The 24,950-nt window shown below is 40.7% G+C and overlaps 1 protein-coding gene across 1 annotated transcript in view; it reads right to left on the bottom strand.

Annotated features, from left to right (window-relative positions):
• Positions 1–24,659, bottom strand: part of LOC127003147 (uncharacterized) — a 28,970-nt gene extending 4,311 nt beyond the window's left edge. Inside the window, exons 1-2 of the mRNA XM_050869543.1 lie at positions 24,600–24,659; positions 3,492–3,824 (exon numbers count right to left, since the gene is read on the bottom strand). Of these exons, the coding sequence (XP_050725500.1) occupies positions 3,492–3,824; positions 24,600–24,612 (346 nt within the window). The 5' untranslated portion in view covers positions 24,613–24,659. The remainder of the gene's footprint in view (positions 1–3,491; positions 3,825–24,599) is intronic.
• Positions 24,660–24,950: the final 291 nt, after the last annotated feature.

Genomic DNA, 24,950 nt, shown 5'->3' with positions numbered 1-24,950 from the left:
GAGGAACAAATAAGAGGAGGAGGAGGAGGAAATTACATCAGCTTTTCCTCATAAGATTCTCTCCTCGTTTCCTCCTCGGAGTGACTCATAGGAAGCCTCTCTCTCTCTCTCTCTCTCTCTCTCTCTCTCTCTCTCTCTCTCTCCCTCCCTCGCCTGCACGAAGATTTCCACACAGAGAAATCGTCGCCAAGCAAGTTTCCTAAAGTCTACGGAGATGAGCACCGCGGCCACGCGCAGCTTCAGCGAATGCCCCAACTCTGTCTTGTACACAACCACGAAAGCACGAATGCCGGGGTGGGGCGTGGCTGTGCTCGGTTTCATTTCATCTGTGTGAGGGTCCTGTGCAGGGTTGGGTCCAAGAACAGTCGCGCTACGAAGTGTTGACACAGTTTGCAATGACTTTCGTTCAAATAATACATAATATTATTCGAAGGGAAGGGATGTTTAGGAGTGATTTTGTTATAGATACACAAAATATGATATTGAGAAAGGAAATAAATTCAATAGAGTGGAAGTTTTTACCTTATAACGATATATTAAGCAGCTCTGCCGAAACATTTTGATACAGTTTTCGTTCAAGACATTAAAAGAGTCAAATGAGTTATATGTTAAGACTAAGTATATATATATATATATATATATATATATATATATATATATATATATATATATATATATATATATATATATATATATATATATATATATATATATAACTGCACAAATATATTGCTCTTTCTTTCAATGTAGTGATAAACCCTATATTATAGAATAATAGGAAAAAATAATTAGCTGCACTTCATTTGATGAAATGCGAAATAAATACTACATAATAAACTCGCATTTGATGATGACGTCATCGGGAACGACATTCATGCATGACTATATAAATCTTGTGTGTGTCAAATCAGCGAGATTCTGGAGAAAAAAAAATTAAGTGTCTATATTTTTAATTAACTGTAAAATCCAAAGAGAAGTATCGACAAGTGGCCAGACATATAATTCAAAGCTGCACGAAACTGTCGAAACACACGACGGACGACGCGATAATAAAAATAATAGCCTATTGTATGGGTAGAGACGATGCCTGGTCGGCGCTGCACTGCTAGCCTATCACTTTCTTCCATTCACCACTGTCGAGTCAGTTATATACATCTGATCAAAATAATATTATTCATAACTTGTAGGTATAAATAGTGAAGTGATCTCTACTCCGCCCCGGCGATTCTGCAAATGAATGTGGCTACATAGCCTAGCATTCCAATACGTTTCTCTTCGCCACATTCACATAGAGTACGCTGTTAATTTTCATTGCATTTAATGGAATCACTGATATTTATTAGGTGTGTGCAAAACTAGACTTTAAAATTAAGTAGTTTTATAAAAGTCGGTAGCGAATGTTTCCCCGAGGGTAGTTGCCAGATGTCGCCAGCCGTGTCCGAAAGATTATGAAAACTGTGTCAACACTTCGTAGCGCGACTGTACACTGAGTGTTATGATATTGTAGTGTAATGTTATTGTCATTAATGTGTATATAAGAAAACTACTAACCTTCGTGCTTTACGAATCTGTGACAGAAACATTTTATCACTTAAAGTACTTGTACTTAAGTACAATGACATGTACTTGGATTTGGACTCAAGTACATAGCAAAGTGACTGTACTTGTACTTGTACTTGAAAAATATCCAGGTACTTGGACTTGGACTTAAGTACAGTCGCCTGTACTCATACCCAGCCCTGGCCCTTTGTATACATCAACCATCAGAAGCATCCTGCAAGAAGTAGTTTGGATGTTTATCACAAGCAGCAAACGATATCGGACGCGTTAATGTTTACTCAGTCACACACTAGGAACGCGTGTGTGCCATATCTGTGCTCATGAGTGAACAGAAGGAAGGCAGTGGCTGAGTGGTTTGGGTGCGGGCGCGGCGTCCAGGAGGACCCGGGTTCACGTCCCGCCTGCCGCCACAAACTGGTATTTTTCAGTCACCGCCGAGTGGCCTAAGACTACCCACATGCTGTCCTGAAGACCGCCTATCAACCCGGACTCTAGATTTTCTCTCTAAAAGGAGGATCAAAGATGAGCTCCGGAGGGCAGCATGAGCAAAGCAAGATGGCGTCTCTATAAACACTTCCCTGCGCCATAACAGACTGGGGTCGACCACCAGGCCCCACCAAGAAAGCCCCAACCATAGGCAAAACATAAGAAAAAACAAACAAAGATGGAATGAAACCTAGTAAAGCTAACAGGCAATGGAGCGTGACCTTCCCTCTCGTCTTGGCCTTACACTAAAACCTCCACTTCCAGTATTAACTTAACCTTCCTCAAGACAATTACTCTCACGCCGACGCTAAATGATGTACAGCGTCGGCCTTCCCGCGGCACACAATGCGTAATAAATGCACGCGGTAATGAGGTGGGTGACAAGTAGCGAGGATGGCAGGACTCGTAAAGCCATTTTTTAGACCGCTGGCAAGGTCGCCGCCATGAGGGCTGAGAGGCGGATATGGAAGCCAGAAGAGGACGCGAAAGAATGAGTGTATGTATGTATGTATCTATATCTACAGCCCCTTAGATGCAGGTGGGGGGGGTTGGGGAAAGATATGACGTCAGGGGAAGGCGAGGGGATCAGTTAATAAAGGATTCAGACCCTCTAATGCTTTGGGAAGGGTATCAATGCCTTTGTACAGCCCTCTCAGATGCAGATAGGAGGGTTGGGGATAAATATGACGTCAGGGGAAGGCGAAGGGATCAGTTAATAAAGGATTCAGACCCTTTAATGCTTTGGGAAGGGTATCAAAACCTATATTACAGCCCTTCAGATGCAGGTGGGAGGGTTGGGGAAAGATATGACGTCAGGGGAAGGCGAAGGGATCAGTTAATAAAGGATTCAGACCCTTTAATGCTTTGGGAAGGGTATCAAAACCTATATTACAGCCCTTCAGATGCAGGTGGGAGGGTTGGGGAAAGATATGACGTCAGGGGAAGGCGAAGGGATCATTTAATAAAGGATTCAGACCCTCTAATGGTACAAGACAGCCTCCAGTACGCTTTAGAAAGGGTATCAAAGCCTATGTACAGCCCTCTCAGATGCAGATGGGAGGGTTGGGAAGGGAACGGCATCAGGGAAGGCGAAGGGGTCCGGGTTGATGAAGGTCCCTCCAATGGTACACGGATGCCTACTGTACTTCGGGAACTGACACTATAATCTTCAATCCCCTCAGATGCATATGGGAGGGTTTGGGAAGGGTACAGCATTAGGGAAGGCGTAGGGATCCGGGTTGATGAAGGTCCCTCCAATGGTACACGGATGCCTACACTTCAGAACCTATAATCTTCAATCCTTCAGATGCCTACTGTACTAGCAGCGCCACGGACAATCCCCTCAGATGCATATGGGAGGGTTTGGGAAGGGTACAGCATTAGGGAAGGCGTAGGGATCCGGGTTGATGAAGGTCCCTCCAATGGTACACGGATGCCTACTGTACTTCGGGAACTGACACTATAATCTTCAATCCCCTCAGATGCATATGGGAGGGTTTGGGGAGGCACAGCATTAGGGAAGGAAGGGGCTGTGAGGTTGATGAAGGTCCCTCCAATGGTACACGGATGCCTACTGTACTTCGGGAACAGTCTCACGCCGCGCACAAAGAACCGCGCCTCCCTGCAGGACGGACAGAGCAGGTGGCAGCGGTCCCTGGGGTAGCAGCACGAGGGGAACATCGAGCACAGCACCAGGGCCCTCGCCACGCCCGCCACGACCACCAGCACCAGCAGCACCACGGACCCCACCCTCACCCTCATCACGGGGCGTTGGAATCCTGGGGGAGGCAAAGGGGCGTGAGGGAGGGGAAAGGGCTGTGAGGGGCGATGTTTACACTCACGTCAGAACCTTACCCTAACCTAACCTAACCTAACCAGCAGCGCCACGGACCACACCCTCATCCTCATCACGGGGCGTTTGAATCCTGGGGGAGGCAAAGGGGCGTGAGGGAAGGGAAGGGGCTGTGAGGGGCGATGCTTACACTCACGTCAGAACCTTACCCTAACCTAACCTAACCTAACCTAACTAGCAGCGCCACGGACCCCACTCTCATCCTCATCACTGGGCGTTTGAATCCTGGGGGAGGCAAAGGGGCGTGAGGGAGGGGAAGGGGCTGTGAGGGGCGATGCTTACACTCACGTCAGAAGCTTACCCTAACCGTATGTTTTTCTATTCTTTTTCTTTTCTGCTATTCTTCTCTTTTATTCTTGTTATTTTATTGTTTTCTTTTATTCTTTTATTACTTGTCAACGTCCAAGCACTCATGCGTGTAGCTAAAGCGATGCAGCACGAGGCAATGGTCATGCAGGTAGATTTATTGTCTTGAACGTTTAGAGGCCAAGCGAAACGTTTTTTTATGACCCTAATACACATGCAGACGATAGATGAATTATAGGTTAAGGATCATGCAAGTACCGTGTTTATAGAGAGGTTATCTTGAGGGTTATAAGGGCAAGCGAACTGTCTATTACAACTCCCCCCCCTACACACACACACACACACACACACACACACACACACACACACACACACACACACATGCACACACGGTTAACGCATTTTGACCTCTCTTTCGGCCACCTCTTTAGATTCTTTTTGTGAGCAGCGAGTAGCGGGCTTTTTTTTTATTATTGTTTACTTTTTTGTGCCCTTGAGCTGTCTCCTTTGTTGTAAAAAAAAAAAAAAAAAAAAAAAAATAGCCAGTGGAAACAGAGTGAGGATTGATGACGCTATCTGAACACAACGATTCGATATCTGGTAAAACATCGACTTAACGCTAACATCAGTGAACCATCAGTGAACAACGAATCGAAATCACAATGCAATGTCGTGAAAAGGAAAGGAGAGGAAAGAAAATAGAAGAAAAGGAGAAGAGATGAAAGGAGAGGAAATTGAAAGGAAAGGAGAGGAAAGAAAATGAAAGGAAATCAAAGAAACAAAAAGGAAAGGAAAGGAAAGGATAGCAAGGGAAAGATAAGACAAGTAAAGGAAAATAAAAGAAAATTAAAGAAACAAAAAAGCAAAGGAAAGGAAAGGATAGGAAGGGAAAGATAAGAAAAGTAAAGTAGAGGAAAGAAAATGAAAGTAAATTACAGAAACAAAAAGCAAAGGAAAGGAAAGAAAAGGAAAGAAAAGGAAATTGAAAAGAAAAACTGTACCTTTATTTTTTCTCTCCATCTCATGCAAGACTATATCTGAAGTGCGTGACCGATCTGCCGCCAACCTGTTACCTCTGAAGTGATGGATTAAGACGAGGAACAGACCCAAGAAAATATAAACAGATGCTTCACGCTCACCTATATTTAGATCACCGGGAAAATGAATGACCCAGAAACGAGGAAGAGAGGAAAATAAATCTGCTTGTCAACCTATTACCTCTGAAGTGAAGGATTAAGACGAGGAACAGACCCAAGAATATAAAAAACAAATGCTTCACGCTCACCTATATTTAGATCACCGGGGAAATGAATGACCCAGAAACGAGGAAGAGAGGAAAATAAATCTGCTGTCAAACTGTTACTCTTGAGGTGATGGATGAAGACGAGGAACAAAGCCTAAGAGAATATTAATAGAAAAAAGGCTTAGGCTCAGCTATATTTAATTCACCATGCAGGGAAATGAATGACCCAAACACGAGGAAGGAAGAAAAAAAAATCTGCCTTCAAACTCTTGCTCTTGAGGTGATGGATAAAGATGAGGAACAAAGCCTAAGAGAATATTAATAGAAAAAAGTCTTAGGCTCAGCTATATTTAGATCACCATGCTGGGAAATGAATGACCCAAACACGAGGGGAAAAAAAAAAAAAAATCTGCCTTCAAACTCTTGCTCCTGAAGTGATGGATAAAGACGAGAAACAAAGACTAAGAGAATATTAATAGAAAAAAGTCTTAGGCTCAGCTATATTCACATCACCAAGGGGAATAAATGACCCAGACAAGAGGGGAAAAAAAATAAAAAAAATAAAAATAGATCTGCCTTCAAACTCTTGCTCCTGAAGTGATGTATTGAGACGAAGAACAGAGGCAAACAAAATAAATATAAATATAAATAAATAAATAAATAAATAAATAAATAGAAAAATAAACAAAATAAATAAATGAACGACTTAAACGCAGACACAAGAAAGAGAGAAAAAAAAATATGCCGTCTTGAAGTGATGCATGATGATATAGATAGATAGATAGATAGATAGATAGATAGAGAGAGAGAGAGAGAGAGAGAGAGAGAGAGAGAGAGCACAATGTCACCTGAATACAAATAGAGTCGTACGTTTAGCTATATTTAGATTACCAGGAAAACAAATGACCCAGACACACAAGGAAGGGAGAGACAGACAGAGGAAAAAAGAGATAGACAGTGCAAAGTATATTATTTTTTCTTCCTTTCTTCCTTCCTTCCTTTCTTCTATTGTCTCATTCATTCAATCTGTTCAAGTTTTTTTTTTCCTTTCTTTCTTCCTTATTTTTTTTTTATTCATTAATTCACATTTTTTTCCCTCATTTCCTTTCCTATCCTTTTCCTTCCCTCCTTCTTTCTTTTCCCTTCCCTTCCCTTCATCCTCTTCCTTCCCTTCCTTCCTTCCTTCCCTTCCCTTCTTTCCTTCCTCCATACCATCCTTCCATTCCTTTCCTTTCTTCCCCTTCCCCTTCCTTCCTCCTTTCCCTTCTCCCCCTTCCTTCTTTCCTTTCTCCCTACCATCCTTTCCTTTCCCTTCCCTTTCCTACCCTCCCCTTCCTCCCTCCTTTCCCTTCTCTTCCCTTCGCCCCCTTCCTTCCTTCCCTTCCTCCCTACCATACATTCCTTTCCTTTCCTTTCCCTTCCCTTTCCTACCCTCCCCTTCCTTCCTCCTTTCCCTTCTCTTCCCTTCACCCCCTTCCTTCCTTCCCTTCCTCCCTACCATACATTCCATTCCTTTCCTTTCCCTTCCCTTTACTACCCACCCCATCCTTCCTCCCTCCCTCCCTTCTCTTCCTCCCCCCCCCCCCTCTCTCCCTTCCCCACTACTACCTGACCTTATAATCTGGAACACGTGTCACACCTGCCTGGTTACCTGTTTGGCTCAAGAAATCATTAGTCACCAAGGACACAACGATTTATCAAGGAAAACCAGCCTCTTATCCACGCAGTCAGCCATGCAACGACTCCACTAATTCCACTTCCCTCCACTTAGATTCCACTTTTGTTTTTGTTTTTATCTCGCCCACTTTATTTCTTCACTTCCTTTTTTTCCCCTCCACTTCATTATCCACATTTATTTTTTCTCGTCCTCCACCTCACTTCCTCACTTTCCACTTTAGTCCACTCCATCTCCATCTCCTCCTTCCTTCTCCCTATCTACCTCTTGTTTTCCTCATCCACCTCCAACTTACTCCACTTCATTCCACTTTCTTCCCGTCGTCTTTTTTTTTCTTTTCTTGTCTTCCTCCTCCTCCTTTTCCTCCACCACTACCTCTTCCCCAACACCTCAACCTCCCCCTTCCTCCACACTTTCTCCTCTCTACTCCTCTCCCTCTCCCCCCTTCCTCCACAATTTCTCCCCTCTACTCCTCTCCCTCTCCCCCCTTCCCCCTCCCCCCCTTCCGGAAGTTTTGATTACCTGGCTGCTCAGGTGGACACGTGGTCTCTCTTCTCATTATTTACCTGTTGTTGAATGTGTTAAAATATATAATTAGCTTTTTTTGTTTGTTTTTTGTTAGTCTGTCTGTGTGTGCTTTGGGAGTGAATGGCAATGTCTGTTTGTGTGTGTGTGTGTGTGTGTGTGTGTGTGTGTGTGTGTGTGTGTGTGTGTGTGTGTGTCTGTAAATTTGTCTGTGAATCTTTGTCTGTTCATGCCACTCATTCTCTCTTTATATCTATCTGTCTGTCTGTCTGTCTGTCTTTTTTATTTATTTGTGTCCTTTTGTGCCCATGGTCGTCTCTGTCTGTCTGTCTGTCTGTCTCTCTCTCTCTCTCTCTCTCTCTCTCTCTCTCTCTCTCTCTCTCTCTTCACTATCACGCAGTCAAATCACACTCACATATCACTTTCAATATTACTTAAACCACCACCACCACCACCACCACCATCAGCCACACCCATGTACCACCTCCACCACCTCCACCATTATCATAGACTAGCACACTAACCATCGTGAACTGTATCAATTTCATCACCATCACCACCATCACCACCATCATCATGTTCTAAGTACTATGACTCTTCTTCATCATCACTATCATTTCTTTTATTGTCATTCCATTATTCTATCTTCATCATCATCATCATCATCATCATCACTATCACCTCTCTTATTATCATTCCATTAGTCTATCTTCATCACCATCATCATCATCATCATCATCACCATCATCACCATCATCATCACCATCATCATCATCACCATCATCACCACATCCTGCCAAGTCGTTTAAGTACTACTGTTATGGTGACTGACACTACAATAAGTCCTCCACCCTGCACTGTCCCTGTCATCACCATTTTTCATCACCACTTGTCACCACCACTTTGTCATCACCACCACAATACGTGTGTGACTGTGTTTTGGTGTGTGTAAAAGCGTGTGTGACTGTGCTCTGATTGCTACAGACTATAATTCACCACCACAATTTGCTCACAGACACACAGCACAACGCAGAACACACGTAAAATTATAACTATACGTGTGTGAATGTGTTTTGGTGTGTTTAAATGCGTGTGTGAATGTGTTTTGGTGTGTGTAAATGCGTGTGTGAATGTGTTTTGGTGTGTTTAAATGCGTGTGTGAATGTGTTTTGGTGTGTGTAAATGCGTGTGTGAATGTGTTTTGGTGTGTGTAAATGCGTGTGTGAATGTGTTTTGGTGTGTGTAAATGCGTGTGTGAATGTGTTGTGGTGTGTGTAAATGCGTGTGTGAATGTGTTTTGGTGTGTTTAAAAGCGTGTGTGAATGTGTTTTGGTGTGTGTAAATGCGTGTGTGAATGTGTTTTGGTGTGTGTAAATGCGTGTGTGAATGTGTTGTGGTGTGTGTAAATGCGTGTGAATGTGTTTTGGTGTTTGGTGTGTAAATGTGTGTGAATGTGTTTTGGTGTGTTTAAAAGCGTGTGTGACTGTGTTTTGGTGTGTGTAAATGCGTGTGTGAATGTGTTTTGGTGTGTGTAAATGCGTGTGTGAATGTGTTTTGGTGTGTGTAAATGCGTGTGTGAATGTGTTTTGGTGTGTGTAAATGCGTGTGTGAATGTGTTTTGGTGTGTGTAAATGCGTGTGTGAATGTGTTTTGGTGTGTAAATGCGTGTGTGAATGTGTTTTGGTGTGTTTAAAAGCGTGTGTGACTGTGTTTTGGTGTGTGTAAATGCGTGTGTGAATGTGTTTTGGTGTGTGTAAATGCGTGTGTGAATGTGTTTTGGTGTGTGTAAAAGCAAGTGATAATGTGTTTTGTTGTGTGTAAATGCGTGTGTGAATGTGTTTTGGTGTGTGTAAATGCGTGTGTGAATGTGTTTTGGTGTGTGTAAATGCGTGTGTGAATGTGTTTTGGTGTGTGTAAATGCGTGTGTGAATGTGTTTTGGTGTGTGTAAATGCGTGTGTGACTGTGCTCTGATTGCTACATACTATAATCCACCACCACAATTTGCTCACAGACACACAGCACAACGCAGAACACACGTAAAATTATAACGATACGTGTGTGAATGTGTTTTGGTGTGTTTAAAAGCGTGTGTGAATGTGTTTTGGTGTGTTTAAAAGCGTGTGTGAATGTGTTTTGGTGTGTTTAAAAGCGTGTGTGAATGTGTTTTGGTGTGTTTAAAAGCGTGTGTGAATGTGTTTTGGTGTGTTTAAAAGCGTGTGTGAATGTGTTTTGATTGCTACATACTATATAATTAGACCACCACACTTTGCTCATAGATATAAAGAAGAGCAAAAAACCCATGTGAGCTTATGACTACGTATGTGATTTTTTTTTATTTTTTTTTACAGCAAAGGAGACAGTTCAAGGGCATTAAAAAAAATAAAAAAAAATAAATAAAAAAATAAAAAAAAAAGCCCGCTACTCACTGCTCCTAAAAAGAGTACAGAGGAATGTGTGTTAATGTGTTTGGGAATGTGAGAATGTGATTGTGTTTTTGATAGTTACTTAACATTATCTAACACACTTTGCTCACAGACAGACAGAACAGCACCAAACACATGTGAGGTTATGGCTACGCTTGTGAATGTGTGTTTGTGTGTGTTAATGTGTTTGGGAATGTGAGAATGTGAGTGTGTTTTTGATAGTTACTTAATATTATCTAACACACTTTGCTCACAGACAGACAGAACAGCGCAAAACACATGTGGGGTTATGATTACGTGTTTGAATGTGTGTGTGTGTGTGTGTGTGTGTGTGTGTGTGTGTGTGTGTGTGTGTGTGTGTGTGTGTGTGTGTGTGTGTGTGTGTGTGTGTGTGGTGTGTTGGTTATCTTGAGCAATTCCAGTCACACATTCCTTAAGACAGCGTTCAGGGGCGTAAAAAAAAAAAAAAAAATAAATAAATAAATAAATAAAATAAAAAAAAGCCCGCTACTTACTGATCCTGAATAGAGTATAGTGGATGTCCTATAATGGCAAGAAAAGAGCATCAAACACATGTGAGCTTATGGCTACGTGTGTGTGTGTGTGTGTGTGTGTGTGTGTGTGTGTGTGTGTGTGTGTGTGTGTGTGTGTGTGTGCTGCTTGGCTATCTCACACACTCTCACCATCACAAACTTTCCTCTCAGAACCACACACAAGTTTCTACACACGAGAGAAAACACATGGAAGGCGGAAGAAGACGAAATATGGGCGCTTGTAACAGTGTAGAAATGTGTGTGTGTGTGTGTGTGTGTGTGTGTGTGTGTGTGTGTGTGTGTGTGTGTGTGTGTGTGTGTTATGCTTTCTTCCCACGTATATAGCAGCTGACTCGGTGTTTAGGCAAGAACAACAAGAATTCGACAAGAACAACACGAGTCTGCGAGAGCTGTTGTGTGTATCTCTGCTCATCTTCTCTCCCTCACTACACGACCTCAGGTAAAGAAGAAGAAGCAGAAGAAGAAGAAGAAGAAGAAGAAAAGGAAGAGCAAGAAGAAAAGAAGAGCAAGAAGGGAAGAAAGGAAGAAAGAAGAACAAGAAGAAGGAAGGAAGGAAGGAAGGAAAGAAAATAAATAAGAAGAGTAAGAAGGAAGACAGCACAGATGAGAGATGAAGTAAGACAAGGAGGAGAGTAAACAAAAGGGAATAAGCAAGTAAAAAAGTAAGATAAAGAAAGCAGACAGGCGGAGATAAGAGTAAGATTATAAGTAAGAGTAAATAGATAAAGTTTGAGAGTAAGAAGGAGGAGAGCAGAGGTAAGAGATGAAGTAAGTAAGACCGAATGAGTAAGTAATAAAGTAAGGAGAAACAGGTAAGACAGGTAAGTCCAGGTATAGGAAGAGTACAGGTAAGCGGAAGACAGCGGAAGACAGGTGCGACGGGTGACCTTGCATCTTACCTGCCAGGATATTTAGCGACTTCCTGCAAGACCATTACCATAACGGAGCACACACACACACACACACACACACACACACACACACACACACACACACACACACACACATACACACACACACACGGAAGGCTTAGGTTGGGCTTTAACTGTCAATACCTCATAAAAATACAGTTTCGTTATGTACCTATCGACACACACACACACACACACACACACACACGCCTTCCTCTTCACAAAACTGCTAATACCTAAAGATAATAATAAAAAAATAAAAAAACTGCAATTCTTCATCTTCTATCTAATGTTTTTTTTTTTTTAATGTGTATTTCCGGAGGGTTTTTTTTCTTCTTCTCTTTAAGGTTGCAGGCAAAAAAAATAATGTGAAGGAGAGAGAGAGAGAGAGAGAGAGAGAGAGAGAGAGTGTTTGTTAATTAATATACCGTTACCACCACCACCACCACCACCACCCCCATCACCACCACCACCACCACCACCACCACCTCGAGCACCTGTCTATTTCTTTAAGCCTAACTTTCCCTTTCACTCACGGGTCAGGTGTACTGGAAAGCCGTTCACTTCACGTAAGTTTTGTAAGTAAAGAAACGAAGAAAGAAGGGAAGAAAGGAAGACAGAGGGAAGGAAGGGAAGAAAGGAGAAAGGGTGATAAAGAGAGAGAGAAAGTAAGAAAGGGTGGAAGAGAGAAAGGAAATCGAGAAATGTGAGAAAGAAAGGGAGGAAAAGAATGTGAAAGGAAGACAATGACAGAGAGGGAAGAAAATAGGTTCTTTCTTTCCTACTTTCTTCACTTTCCTTTCTTTCCTTTCTTTCAATTTCCTTTGTTTCTCCTTCCTTCTTTCTTTCCTTTCATTCACTTTCCTTTCCGTCTCTCCTTCCTTCCTTTCTTTCCTACTTTCTTTCTGTCCTTCCCACTTTTCTTTAACTTTGTCTCTCCTTCCTTCCTTCCTTTCCTACTTTCTCTCACTTTTCTTTCCGTCTCTCCTTCCTTCCTTTCTTTCCTACTTTCTTTCTGTCCTTCCCACTTTTCTTTAACTTTGTCTCTCCTTCCTTCCTTTTTTTCCTACTTTCTTTCACTTTCCTTTCCGTCTCTCCTTCCTTCCTTTCTTTCCTACTTTCTTTCTGTCCTTCCCACTTTTCTTTAACTTTGTCTCTCCTTCCTTCCTTTCTTTCCTACTTTCTTTCTGTCCTTCCCACTTTTCTTTAACTTTGTCTCTCCTTCCTTCCTTCCTTTCCTACTTTCTTTCACTTTCCTTTATGTTTCTCCTTCCTTCCTTTCTTTCCTATTTTATTTCTGTCCTTCCCACTTTTCTTTAACTTTGTCTCTCCTTCCTTCCTTCTTTTCCTACGTTCTTTCACTTTCCTTTCCGTCTCTCCTTTCTTATTTTCTTTCACTTTCCTTTCCGTCTCTACTTCCTTCCTTTCTTTCCTACTTTCTTTCACTTTCCTTTGTCTTCTTCCTTTCTTTCTCTCCTTTCTTTTACTGTCTTTTCTGACTCTCCTTCCTTCCTTTCTTACTTTCTTTCACTTTCCTTTCCGTCTCTACTTCCTTCCTTTCTTTCCTACTTTCTTTCACTTTCCTTTGTCTCTCCTTCCTTTCTTTCTTTCCTTTCTTTCACTGTCTCTTCCGTCTCTCCTTTCTTTCCTACTTTCATTCTGTCCTTCCCTCCTTTCTTTAATTTTCTTTTCGTTCTTTTTTCCTTCCTTTTTCTCCTTAATTTCTTTCAGTTTCCTTTGTCTCTCCATCCTTCTTTCTTTCTGTCCTTCCCACCTATCTAACTTTCTTTTAGTTCGTATTTCCTTCCTTTCTTTCACTTTCCTTTCCGTCTATCCTTCCTTTCTTTCAACTGTCTTTCCTCTCGTTCGTTGTCATACTTTCTTGTTTTCTTTCTTTCTCCCTTTATCTGTTCTGGTCACGTCGCGAGCACTTATTTAAGTCACGTTCTCTCGGCTTCATTTATTTTTTTATGCGTCACTGCAACAAGTTTCCCAGGATACGAGTTGCTGATAGACACGTTCACTGATTCTGCGTGACATGTTAATCAGTGTGTGTTTGTGTTGCTGCTTCAAATTCTACTACTACTACTACTATTGCTACTACATCTACTACAAAAGCAATTACACAAGAACAATAGTAGCTCTTCGTCTTCCTCTTCCTCATTTTTCTTTCATTTCCTTTTCTCTCCTCTCTTCTCCTTTCCTCTTCTTTATTCTTCTTTCCTCTTCTTCATTTTTCTTTCCTCTCCTCTTCCTCTACCCTACTTCCCTGTCCTGTCCTCTATTCTTCTCTACTCTTCTTTCATTCCTTTCCTTTCCTTCCCTTTCTTTTCCTTTCCTTTCCTTTCCTCTCCTTCTACTGCTACCACCACCACCATCATCACCACCACTACCACCACAACCCCAAAACCAAAACAAACCTTCTTGCAAACCTCAACCCCTTCACTAAAGCACCCAGGTATCAAATCAATCAACCAGACACAGGTGCATCGATCACAGTTCACCTGCAGACTCACACACCTTCAGAGGCTAGAGGGCGGCGCGGCGGTGGAGGGCAGGTGTCCCGTCAGGTGAGGCTAATACGGTGGTAATGAGCCTCGTGAACCGGTGTGGGTGTGGGGTGTCCTCGCTTATATAGACAGAGGTTAGGGTGGTGGTGATGGTGCCAGTATGTCTGTTTATGGCGTTATTTGGGTCCATAGGAAGTGCTGGGCCGGCATTTAGGAGCAGTAAGTAGCGGGCTTTTTTATTCATTATTGTTTCCTTTTTTGTTTTGCCCTTGAACTGTCTCCTTTGCTGTATATAAACGAAAATATCAGACACTTTCGGCTCCAACAATACATATATTTTCAAAGGCATTATTTGGGTCCATAGGAAGTGCTGGGCCGGTATTTAGGAGCGGTGAGTAGCGGGCTTTTTTTTTCATTATTGTTTCCTTTTTTGTGTGTTGGCCTTGAACTGTCTCCTTTGCTGTATATAAATGAAAATATCAGACACTTTCGGCTCCAACAATATCTATTTCCAAAGGTCACAGAGAGTAGTCGGGTTCTCGTAGTTTTTACGTCCATAGTGGTCAAGCAATCACCAGGCTCATAAAACTACCCATGGAAATACTAACACAACTATTTACAAAGGCCACAAGGGAGATTAGTCAGGTTCTCATAAGTGGTTTTCAAGGTCATAGTGCAGAAGCCTGGTCAGACAATCACCAGGCTTTCTGTCCTCCCTTGCTTTTTTTCTTTTTTTCTTTGTTTAGGTCACGTCACGAGCATAAATTTTGATCACGTTTTCTTTGCTTCGTGTTTTTCTTTATGCGTCGCGGCAACAAGCTTCCCCGTCGATGTTCCAGAGGATGATTTTTTTTCTCGATTCCACTTTTTTTTTTTACAACAAAGGAGACAGCACAAGGGCACGAAAAGAAAGGAAACAATAATAAAAAAAAGCCCGCTACTTGCTGCTCCTGTAAAGAATCCGAAGAGGTGGCCGAAAGGGGAGTCAATTACGGGAGGAGAGGTGTCCTGATGCCTTCCTCCTGAAAGAGTTCAAGTTATTGTTTCATAAGGAAGAAGAAGAGACAGGATATAATGACTTTCACTATTGAGGTTGTTCACACCACCACTACCTCCTCCTCCTCCTTACCTCTGTTGCTAAAAATATCAACGTTAAACGAACTACTTTACGTGTTTATCTGCAGTGCGTATTACCGATTCAGAAGAAGTGATAATTCTTTTTTTTTATTAATCTCTCTCTCTCTCTCTCTCTCTCTCTCTCTCTCTCTCTCTCTCTCTCTCTCTCTCTCTCTCTCTCTCTCTCTCTCTCTCTGTTGTGTCATTCCTTGGGCGAGGGTGTGGCGTGGTGGTGGTGGTGTGTGTGTGTGTGTGTGTGTGTGTGTGTGTGTGTGTGTGTGTTCTGTGGTATGATTCGCTTCCCTGGTAAATGCTCTGTGCAATAAACGAAATGAATAGAGAAGGATTGAACACTATATCAGACAGAATCGAGGCTATAGATATCTTTATAGTCTTTACTTAAACACTAATATCTTGTAGTTGTTTTTCTAGATAAGTTTAAACACGAGAAAAAAATGGAATATATTGTTTTTCTTTGTATATTGTAGAAGAGATTAAACACAAAGGTAATGCAAGTAATCTTTTAACTCTTTGGGCTTTCCTGACACACCAAAACCTCATTGTTCTCGTATATTATTAAAGTCCAATACTGTTTTTGTTTTAGAAGAGATAATTAAAAACAAAGGGAATGGAGGTAATAATGTCTGACACACCGAAATCTCATTATACTCACAAATGATGCTTCAGTCTTAACCTAAACACAACATACATATTTATTTTTTATTTTATTTTAGAAGAGAGAATTTAAAACAAGGAATGGAATGGAAGTAATATAGACTTTTTGCTCTTTTCTGACACTCTAGTCTCATTATACTCACAAATGATGCTTCAGTCTTAACCTAAACACAACATACATATTTATTTTTTGTTTTATTTTAGAAGAGAGAATTTAAAACAAGGAATGGAATGGAAGTAATAGACTTTTTTCTCTTTTCTGACACACTAAAGTCTTATTATACTCACAGATTTTATCACCATAGTCTTTACCTAAGCATCAATCCCTTTTTTTTAATTATATTTTAGAAGAGAAATAGTTAACGACAAAGATAATGGAAGTAATAGCTTAACTTTTCGCTCTCCTGATAAACCAAAGTCTCATTATACTCAGATTTTATCACCATAGTCTTTCCCTAAACATCAATCCCTTTTTATATATACTTTAGAAGATAAATAATTAACTACAAAAATAATATACGTAAGAGCTCAACTAATTCCCTTTCCTGACACATCAAAGACTCATTATACTCACAAATGGCGGTATAGTCTTAACCTAAACATCAGTCCCTTTTTTTCTTAGAGGAGCAAGATAATTAACCACAAAGGTACACACCGACACCACATTATACTCACAAATGACCCTAAAGTCTTAACCTAAACACCCATATCTACTTTGTTTTGTAGTTTGGAAGAGAAAGATAATTGAAACAAGAATAATGAAAGTAATTTATGTCAACTTATTCGACTTGTTTACACACGAACGTTTAAAGTCTTTACGTCAACACTACAACTTTTTATTTTTATTTTAGAGGAGGAAGATAAATGATTATACACAAGGGTAATGGGAATAGTGATATCTCAACTCACAAATGGCGGTAGTCTTAAGCTAAACACCAATATCTACTTTGTTTTGTATTTTGGAAGAGAAAGATAACTGAAACAAGAATAATGAAAGTAATTTATGTCAACTTATTCGATTTGTTTACACACGAACGTTTAAAGTCTTTACGTCAACACTACAACTTTTTATTTTTATTTTAGAGGAGGAAGATAAATGATTATACACAAGGGTAATGGGAGTAGTGATATCTCAACTCACAAATGGCGGTAGTCTTAAGCTAAACACCAATATCTATTTTGTTTTGTAGTTTGGAAGAGAAAGATAACTGAAACAAGAATAATGAAAGTAATTTATGTCAACTTATTCGATTTGTTTACACACGAACGTTTAAAGTCTTTACGTCAACACTACTTTTTATTTTTATTTTAGAGGAGCAAGATAAATAATTAAACACAAGGGTAATGGGAGTAGTGATATCTCAACTCACAAATGGCGGTAGTCTTAACGTAAACACCAATATCTATTTTGTTTTGTAGTTTGGAAGAGAAAGATAACTGAAACAAGAATAATGGAAGTACTATCTCAACTTATTCGACTTGCTTACACACGAACGCTCATCTTATAACTCATAGCCTATATTATTAAAGTCTACGTCAACACTACTACTTTTTTTTTAGAAGAGAAAGATAAATAATTAAACACAGGGGTAATGGGAGTAGTAATATCTCAACTCACAAATGGCCGAACAGTCGTAACCTAAACACAAGTCCCCTTTTGTTTCTTAGAAGGGAGGATGATTAAACCACAAAGGCACAGGAATCGATATCTTAACTTGTCGCCTTTCTGACACACCAAAACCACATTATACTCACAAATAGCGGTACAGTTCTTACCTAAACACCAGTTCTTTTTTACCTTAGAAGAGCAAGCTAACTAAACACAAGATAAGGGAAGTAATAGCCAAACTTTTCGCCTTCCTAACACACCAAAACCTTATTATACTCACACATGGCGGTTCAGTCTTAACCTAAACATGCGTTCTTTTTTACCTTAGAAGAGCAAGCTAATTAAACACAAGATAAGGGAAGTAACAGCCAAACTTGTCGCCTTCCTAACACACCGAAACCTTATTATACTCACAAATAGCGGTACAGTTCTTAGCTAAACACCAGTTCTTTTTTACCTTAGAAGAGCAAGCTAACTAAACACAAGATAAGGGAAGTTATAGCTAAACTTTTCGCCTTCCTGACACACCAAAACCTTATTATACTCACAAATAGCGGTACAGTTCTTAGCTAAACACCAGTTTTTCTTTACCTTAGAAGAGCAAGCTAATTAAACACAAGATAAGGGAAGTAACAGCCAAACTTGTCGCCTTCCTAACACACCGGAACCTTATTATACTCACAAATGACGATACAGTTCTTAACTAAGCACCAGTTCTTTTTTACCTTAGAAGAGCAAGCTAACTAAACACAAGACAAGGGAAGAAATAGCCAAACTTTTCGCCTTCCTGACACACCAAAACCTTATTATACTCACAAATGGCGGTACAGTCCTTATCTAAACACGGGGAGAGAGAAAAAAGGGAGAGGTGAAATAAGGGCTAAGAAGAGAGAGTGAGGGGAAGATGTAGTGTGTCTTTTTTTCTTAGTGGGGAAGATAATTGAACACCGCGGTAAATGAAAAAGAACCAAAGGGGGTAATTTTTCAGCATACAAAACGGTCATTGCGCTAAAAGAGATGCGTTAGTTAGTTCTCGGGGGAATATATCTGTCTCGTAGGACCGGTGAAAGTAACCAAATAACAGGAATAAGAAAGGGAGAGTATTGAGACATCTTTCTTAGTGAATCTGACCTTTTTTTTTTTTGTTGTTGTTTTGTTCTTTTGTTTGTATGGTATATAAGGTTATCTCTCTCTCTCTGTGTCTATCTATCTAACTATTTATCTATCTATTGTTTTGGGGATGAGATAGCAAACACCTCTCTTATCTTTACTCTTATTTTTTTTTATTCTCTCTCTCTCTCTCTCTCTCTCTCTCTCTCTCTCTCTCTCTCTCTCTGAACGACTAAAATTATTCAAGGACTTGGGAACTTACCACACAGAGAAAGACTAAAATAAATAAATTACATTCTCACAAAGGGCGTAGACTACATGGGGATTTAACTGACTTTTAATGGATCGAGGGGATTCATTAATAAGGAAGACTTTTAAATGAAGTACTTATATTAATAAAACTGATTTAAGAGCACGCAGCAACGGGTATAAATGTGATAAACTGAAGCTGAGGAATGAAGAACTGGCTCACGAACAGGCCGGTGGACGAGTGGAACAAAGTGAACAGGTATTTAGTTGAGACAAACAATACTGAAAGCTTTAAATGGAGGATAGCCTTATTTATAAATGGGAAGGGAATATGATTTAATAACCCACTCAGGAGCTTCCATTAGCGATTAGCGAGCTTTTTCTACACTTTTTTATTCTTTGTTGCCCTTGAGACGCTTCCTTTCCTGTAAAAAAAAATATATATATAAAAAAAAGTAGGCCGTCTGTCTAGTGTATTCTGCATTTCTCGTATTGCTTTGGAGTTGTTATTTGTATAGTTATTTGCACACTGTTATTTGTATATTGTTAGTTATTTCTTATTTGTCATTGCTACTGGAATGTGTTTTGTTATTTTGGTATTGCAAGTCTTATAGGTTCATTCTGTGTGTGTGTGTGTGTGTGTGTGTGTGTGTGTGTGTGTGTTAGGCCTACGTAGCCTCTCGTGACGCAGCAAGTGAAAGTTGAAGCAAAAGGTGAAGCTATAGGCCTAGGCAAACCGGCCATACAACCCTTTCATTTCTGCTGCCCTGCCGTCCATCAGATAAATTAAAGTGTTGAGGAATAGGTCGCCATTTGATCTCTCTCTCTCTCTCTCTCTCTCTCTCTCTCTCTCTCTCTCTCTCTCTCTCTCTCTCTCTCTCTCTCTCTCTCTCTCTCTGTGTGTGTGTGTGTGTGTGTGTGTTTGATTAAATTTCCTTGTACTATATGTTTTGGTGCCCGGATGATAAGTATATTAAAGCAGACGAATAGTGGTTTTTCCTTCCATTAAGTAACATAATATAGTAAAGCAAAATAATGGTGTATTAAGCTTCGTTACGCCACTAGTCAACGAGGGAAGGGTTGGGTCTCCTTGCCTTTAGGGGGGCTCGCTTACCGCCGCCTCCTCTGATGGTATCCAAGATTATCTCCATTCGCTTCTGGTTCGATACCTTTCTCTCTCTCTCTCTCTCTCTCTCTCTCTCTCTCTCTCTCTCTCTCGAACCTTCCCTTTCCTCCATTTTCCTCTCCTTCCCTCGCTCTCCCTTACATCCCTTCTTTATTTTCTCTCAAAAATCTCTCTAATCACTTTTTCTATTCCCTCCTTCTTCCTCTTCTCTTCTTTCTCTCCCTCCTCCATTCTCTCTCTTTTTTTTTATTTTATTTATATTTTACTCCTCAACCGCCATCACCTCCTCCTCCTCCTTCAACACACACACACACACACACACACACACACACACACACACACACACACACTTTGCTACAGGGAGAAAAAAAGATTAAAAAAAGCTCTTGACTACCTTCCACATTTACATTCCTTTTCCTCCTCCAACACACACACACACAAACACACACACCTCCCCCCTTGAGTCTATTTGAGGTCGTATTTGCTCTTTATTCTTCTTCGGGAGATAAAAAACTTGCCGCCACTAAAGTCCTGTCTGAGCAACACCTAAGAAAATAGTGTTGTGTATCCAGCAGGGTTTTTTATTTTGTGTGTGTGTGTGTGTGTGTGTGTGTGTTTGTCCTTTGAGGTCTTGGTGATGAGTTGACTATTAATTGTAGAGCTTAATACTTACTCATTCGAAAGTCAATGAGTGATAGATGAGGTGAGTCATAGATAGAGGAATGATAGATAAATGGATGAATGATGGATAATGATAGACAGATGAATGATACATATAAAAAAACATAGGGAGTCTGCAAGAGGACGGTAGGCCTAATCAAGGTAAACTAATTTTTGCCTGGCCTTTTTGAATCCGACACTATCCAGCTTAAAAATCCCATGTGTCCTACCCGGTTCTCTTACCACCAAAATCCTTATATATGAATAGATGAATGATAGATGATAGAGGGATTGAGGAAAGGGTGGGAAGTAAAGAAATGGACAAGACAAGGAAGAGGGCCAAAAACTAAATATATACTGCCTTCTTAATCTCTGGTTCTCACTGTGACGCTGGCTCCACCTACTTCATAAATACTACGTTACTAATCTTTGGTTCTCACTGTGACGCTGGCTCCACCTACTTCATAAATACTACGTTACTAATCTTTGGTTCTCACTGTGACGCTTACTCCACCTACTTCATGAATACTACGTTACTAATCTTTGGTTCTCACTGTGACGCTGGCTCCACCTACTTCATAAATACTGCGTTACTAATCTTTGGTTCTCACTGTGACGCTGGCTCCACCTACTTCATAAATACTGCGTTACTAATCTTTGGTCCTCACTGTGACGCTGACTACACCTACTTCATAAATACTGCGTTACTAATCTTTGGTTCTCACTGTGACGCTGGCTCCACCTACTTCATAAATACTGCGTTACTAATCTTTGGTTCTCACTGTGACGCTGGCTCCACCTACTTCATAAATACTGCGTTACTAATCTTTGGTTCTCACTGTGACGCTGGCTCCACCTACTTCATGAATACTGCGTTACTAATCTTTGGTTCTCACTGTGACGCTTACTCCACCTACTTCATGAATACTACGTTACTAATCGTTGGTTCTCACTGTGACGCTTACTCCACCTACTTCATGAATACTACGTTACTAATCTTTGGTTCTCACCGTGACGCTGGCTCCACCTACTTCATAAATACGACGTTACTAATCTTTGGTTCTCACTGTGACGCTGGCTCCACCTACTTCATAAATACTGCGTTACTAATCTTTGGTTCTCACTGTGACGCTGGCTCCACCTACTTCATAAATACTGCGTTACTAATCTTTGGTTCTCACTGTGACGCTGGCTCCACCTACTTCATAAATACTACGTTACTAATCTTTGGTCCTCACTGTGACGCTGGCTCCACCTACTTCATAAATACTGCGTTACTAATCTTTGGTCCTCACTGTGACGCTGGCTCCACCTACTTCATAAATACTGCGTTACTAATCTTTGGTTCTCACTGTGACGCTGACTACACCTACTTCATAAATTCAACGTTAATCTTTGGTTCTCACTAGCATTATTATGACCTTGAGTCCACGTGCCAAATCCTGCGTTTTTAATCTCCGGTTCTTACTGGTTAGTGGCCTTGACCTTGACAGAGGGTACGGTCAGCTAGGGGACGCAACCTTGGGCTCCGGGGACAAACAAACGTAAGAAAAACAATGTAAAAAAAATAATATGTGGTGGAGTTCCGGAGTGGACAAATAAGTGTATGACAGGGAAGTGGGATAAGAAAAATTATGTTGAGTGTGTGTATGAGTGTGAGTGAGAGTGTGAGAGTGTGAGTGAGTGAGTGAGTGTGAGTGAGTGAGTGAGTGTGAGTGAGTGAGTGAGTGAGTGAGAGTGTGTGTGAGTGTGAGTGTGTGTGAGTGTGAGTGTGTGAGTGTGTGTGGTAAAGAGGGAACATACGAGGCGGTAGTGAGATGATGATGACAATAAGATAAAGTAGTAGTAGTAGTAGTAGTAGTAGTAGTAGTAGTAGTAGTAGTAGTAGTAGTAGTAGTAGTAGTAGTAGTAGAAGAAGAAGAAGAAGAAGAAGAGAAAAGAAAGAGAAGGAAGAGAGATGGAAGGGAAAAAAAGAAAAAAAAAGAAATAGTAAGATGAAAAAATGATGATGATGGTGATGAAAAAGAAAAATAAGTAGTAATAGTAATAATAATAATAATAATAATAATAATAATAATAATAATAATAATAACAACAACAACAACAATAGCCTACCAATCATTTTCGTAGCCTAGCCTGTCGTTTTTCCCTAATTACGTTGTATATTAATAATTTCCTGGGATACTAAACAAACACAGGAAGATAAAATATAAACAGAAGCTTCCTTGTATTAAACACTTCCAACATAACCCTTAATATCCTGCCAATCCCTGAGGTCAATAATCCCTGGGGTCAAGAATCACAGAGGTCAACAATCACTAGGGTCAACAATCCCGGAGTTAAATAATCCCTGGGGTCAACAATCAGGGGTCAACAATCCCGGAGGTAAATAATCCCTGGGGTCAACAATCAGGAAAGTAAACAATCACTAGGGTAAATAATCCCTGGGGTCAACAATCAGGAAAGTAAACAATCACTAGGGTCAACAATCCCGGAGGTAAATAATCCCTGGGGTCAAGAATCACAAGGGTCAACAATCACAGAGGTCAACAATCACGAAGGTAAACAATCACTAGGGGCAACAATCCCGGAGTTAAATAATCCCTGAGGTCAACACTCACTGGGGTCAACAATCACTGGGGTCAACACTCACTGGGGTCAACAATCACTGGGGTCAACAATCACTGGGGTCAACAATTACAGGTGTCAACACTCACTGGGGTCAACACTCACTGGGGTCAACAATCACAGGGGTCAACAATCACTGGGGTCAACAATCACTGGGGTCAACACAATCACGAAGGTAAACAATCACTAGGGTCATCAATCCCGGACTTAAATAATCCCTGGGGTCAAGAATCACAGGGGTTAACAATTACGAAGGTAAGCAATAACTGAGGTCAACAATCACAGGGGCCAATAATCACGAAAGTAAACAATCACTAGCGTCAACAATACCTGAGGTAACTAATCCCTGGGGCCAACAATCACGAAGGCAAACAATCACTGAGGTCAACAATCACGAAAGTAAGCAATCATTAGGGTCAACAATCACGAAGGTAAACAATAACTGAGGTCAACAATCACGAGGTTAAACAATCCCTGAGGTCAATAATCACGAGGGTAAACAATCCCTGAGGTCAATAATCACGAGGGTAAATAATCCCTGAGGTCAATAATCACGAGGGTAAACAATCCCTGAGGTCAACAATCACGAGGGTAAACAATCCCTGAGGTCAACAATCACGAGGGTAAACAATCCCTGAGGTCAACAATCACGAGGGTAAACAATCCCTGAGGTCAATAATCACGAGGGTAAACAATCCCTGAGGTCAATAATCACGAGGGTAAACAATCCCTGAGGTCAATAATCACGAGGGTAAACAATCCCTGAGGTCAACAATCACGAGGGTAAACAATCCCTGAGGTCAATAATCACGAGGGTAAACAATCCCTGAGGTCAACAATCACGAGGGTAAACAATCCCAGAGGTCAACAATCACGAGGGTAAACAATCCCTGAGGTCAACAATCACGAGGGTAAACAATCCCTGAGGTCAACAATCACGAGGGTAAACAATCCCTGAGGTCAATAATCACGAGGGTAAACAATCCCTGAGGTCATTAATCACGAGGGTAAACAATCCCTGAGGTCAACAATCACGAGGGTAAACAATCCCTGAGGTCAATAATCACGAGGGTAAACAATCCCTGAGGTCAATAATCACGAGGGTAAACAATCCCTGAGGTCAACAATCACGAGGGTAAACAATCCCTGAGGTCAACAATCACGAGGGTAAACAATCCCTGAGGTCAACAATCACGAGGGTAAACAATCCCTGAGGTCAACAATCATTAACTAACTCTTTTCCTCTTCCTCGTCACCTGTTTTCACATACCGCCATAGTAACGTTAATATCCATACACCAGTGCGTCCAGGAAGTCATGATGTGCATAGTAATATAAAGTCAATCAAGAGGAGTTTAGAAATGATAGAAATTGTACTTACTCAACGGCGCCATGTCCCTCCAGCAGCCGAAAGACGAACGTGCGTGCACCCCCTACGAACACTGGCGCGCTACTGTTTGAAATTTAAAAGGATGAGCAAAACAAATGAAGAAACAAATGACGAGAATAAGGAAGAAAATAACTGAATAAATGAATACAATAAAGAAATAAGGAAGAAAATAACTGAATAAATGAATACAATAAAGAAATATGGAGGAAAATAACTGAATAAATGAATACAATAAAGAAATAAGGAGGAAAATAACTGAATAAATGAATACAATAAAGAAATAATGAAGAAAATAACTGAATAAATGAATACAATAAAGAAATAAGGAAGAAAATAAATTAA

Source organism: Eriocheir sinensis, chromosome 24 (assembly GCF_024679095.1).
Source record: "Eriocheir sinensis breed Jianghai 21 chromosome 24, ASM2467909v1, whole genome shotgun sequence".
In the NCBI taxonomy this organism is placed as follows: Eukaryota; Metazoa; Arthropoda; class Malacostraca; order Decapoda; family Varunidae; genus Eriocheir; species Eriocheir sinensis.
This window is presented reverse-complemented; position numbering and strand designations above follow the sequence as displayed.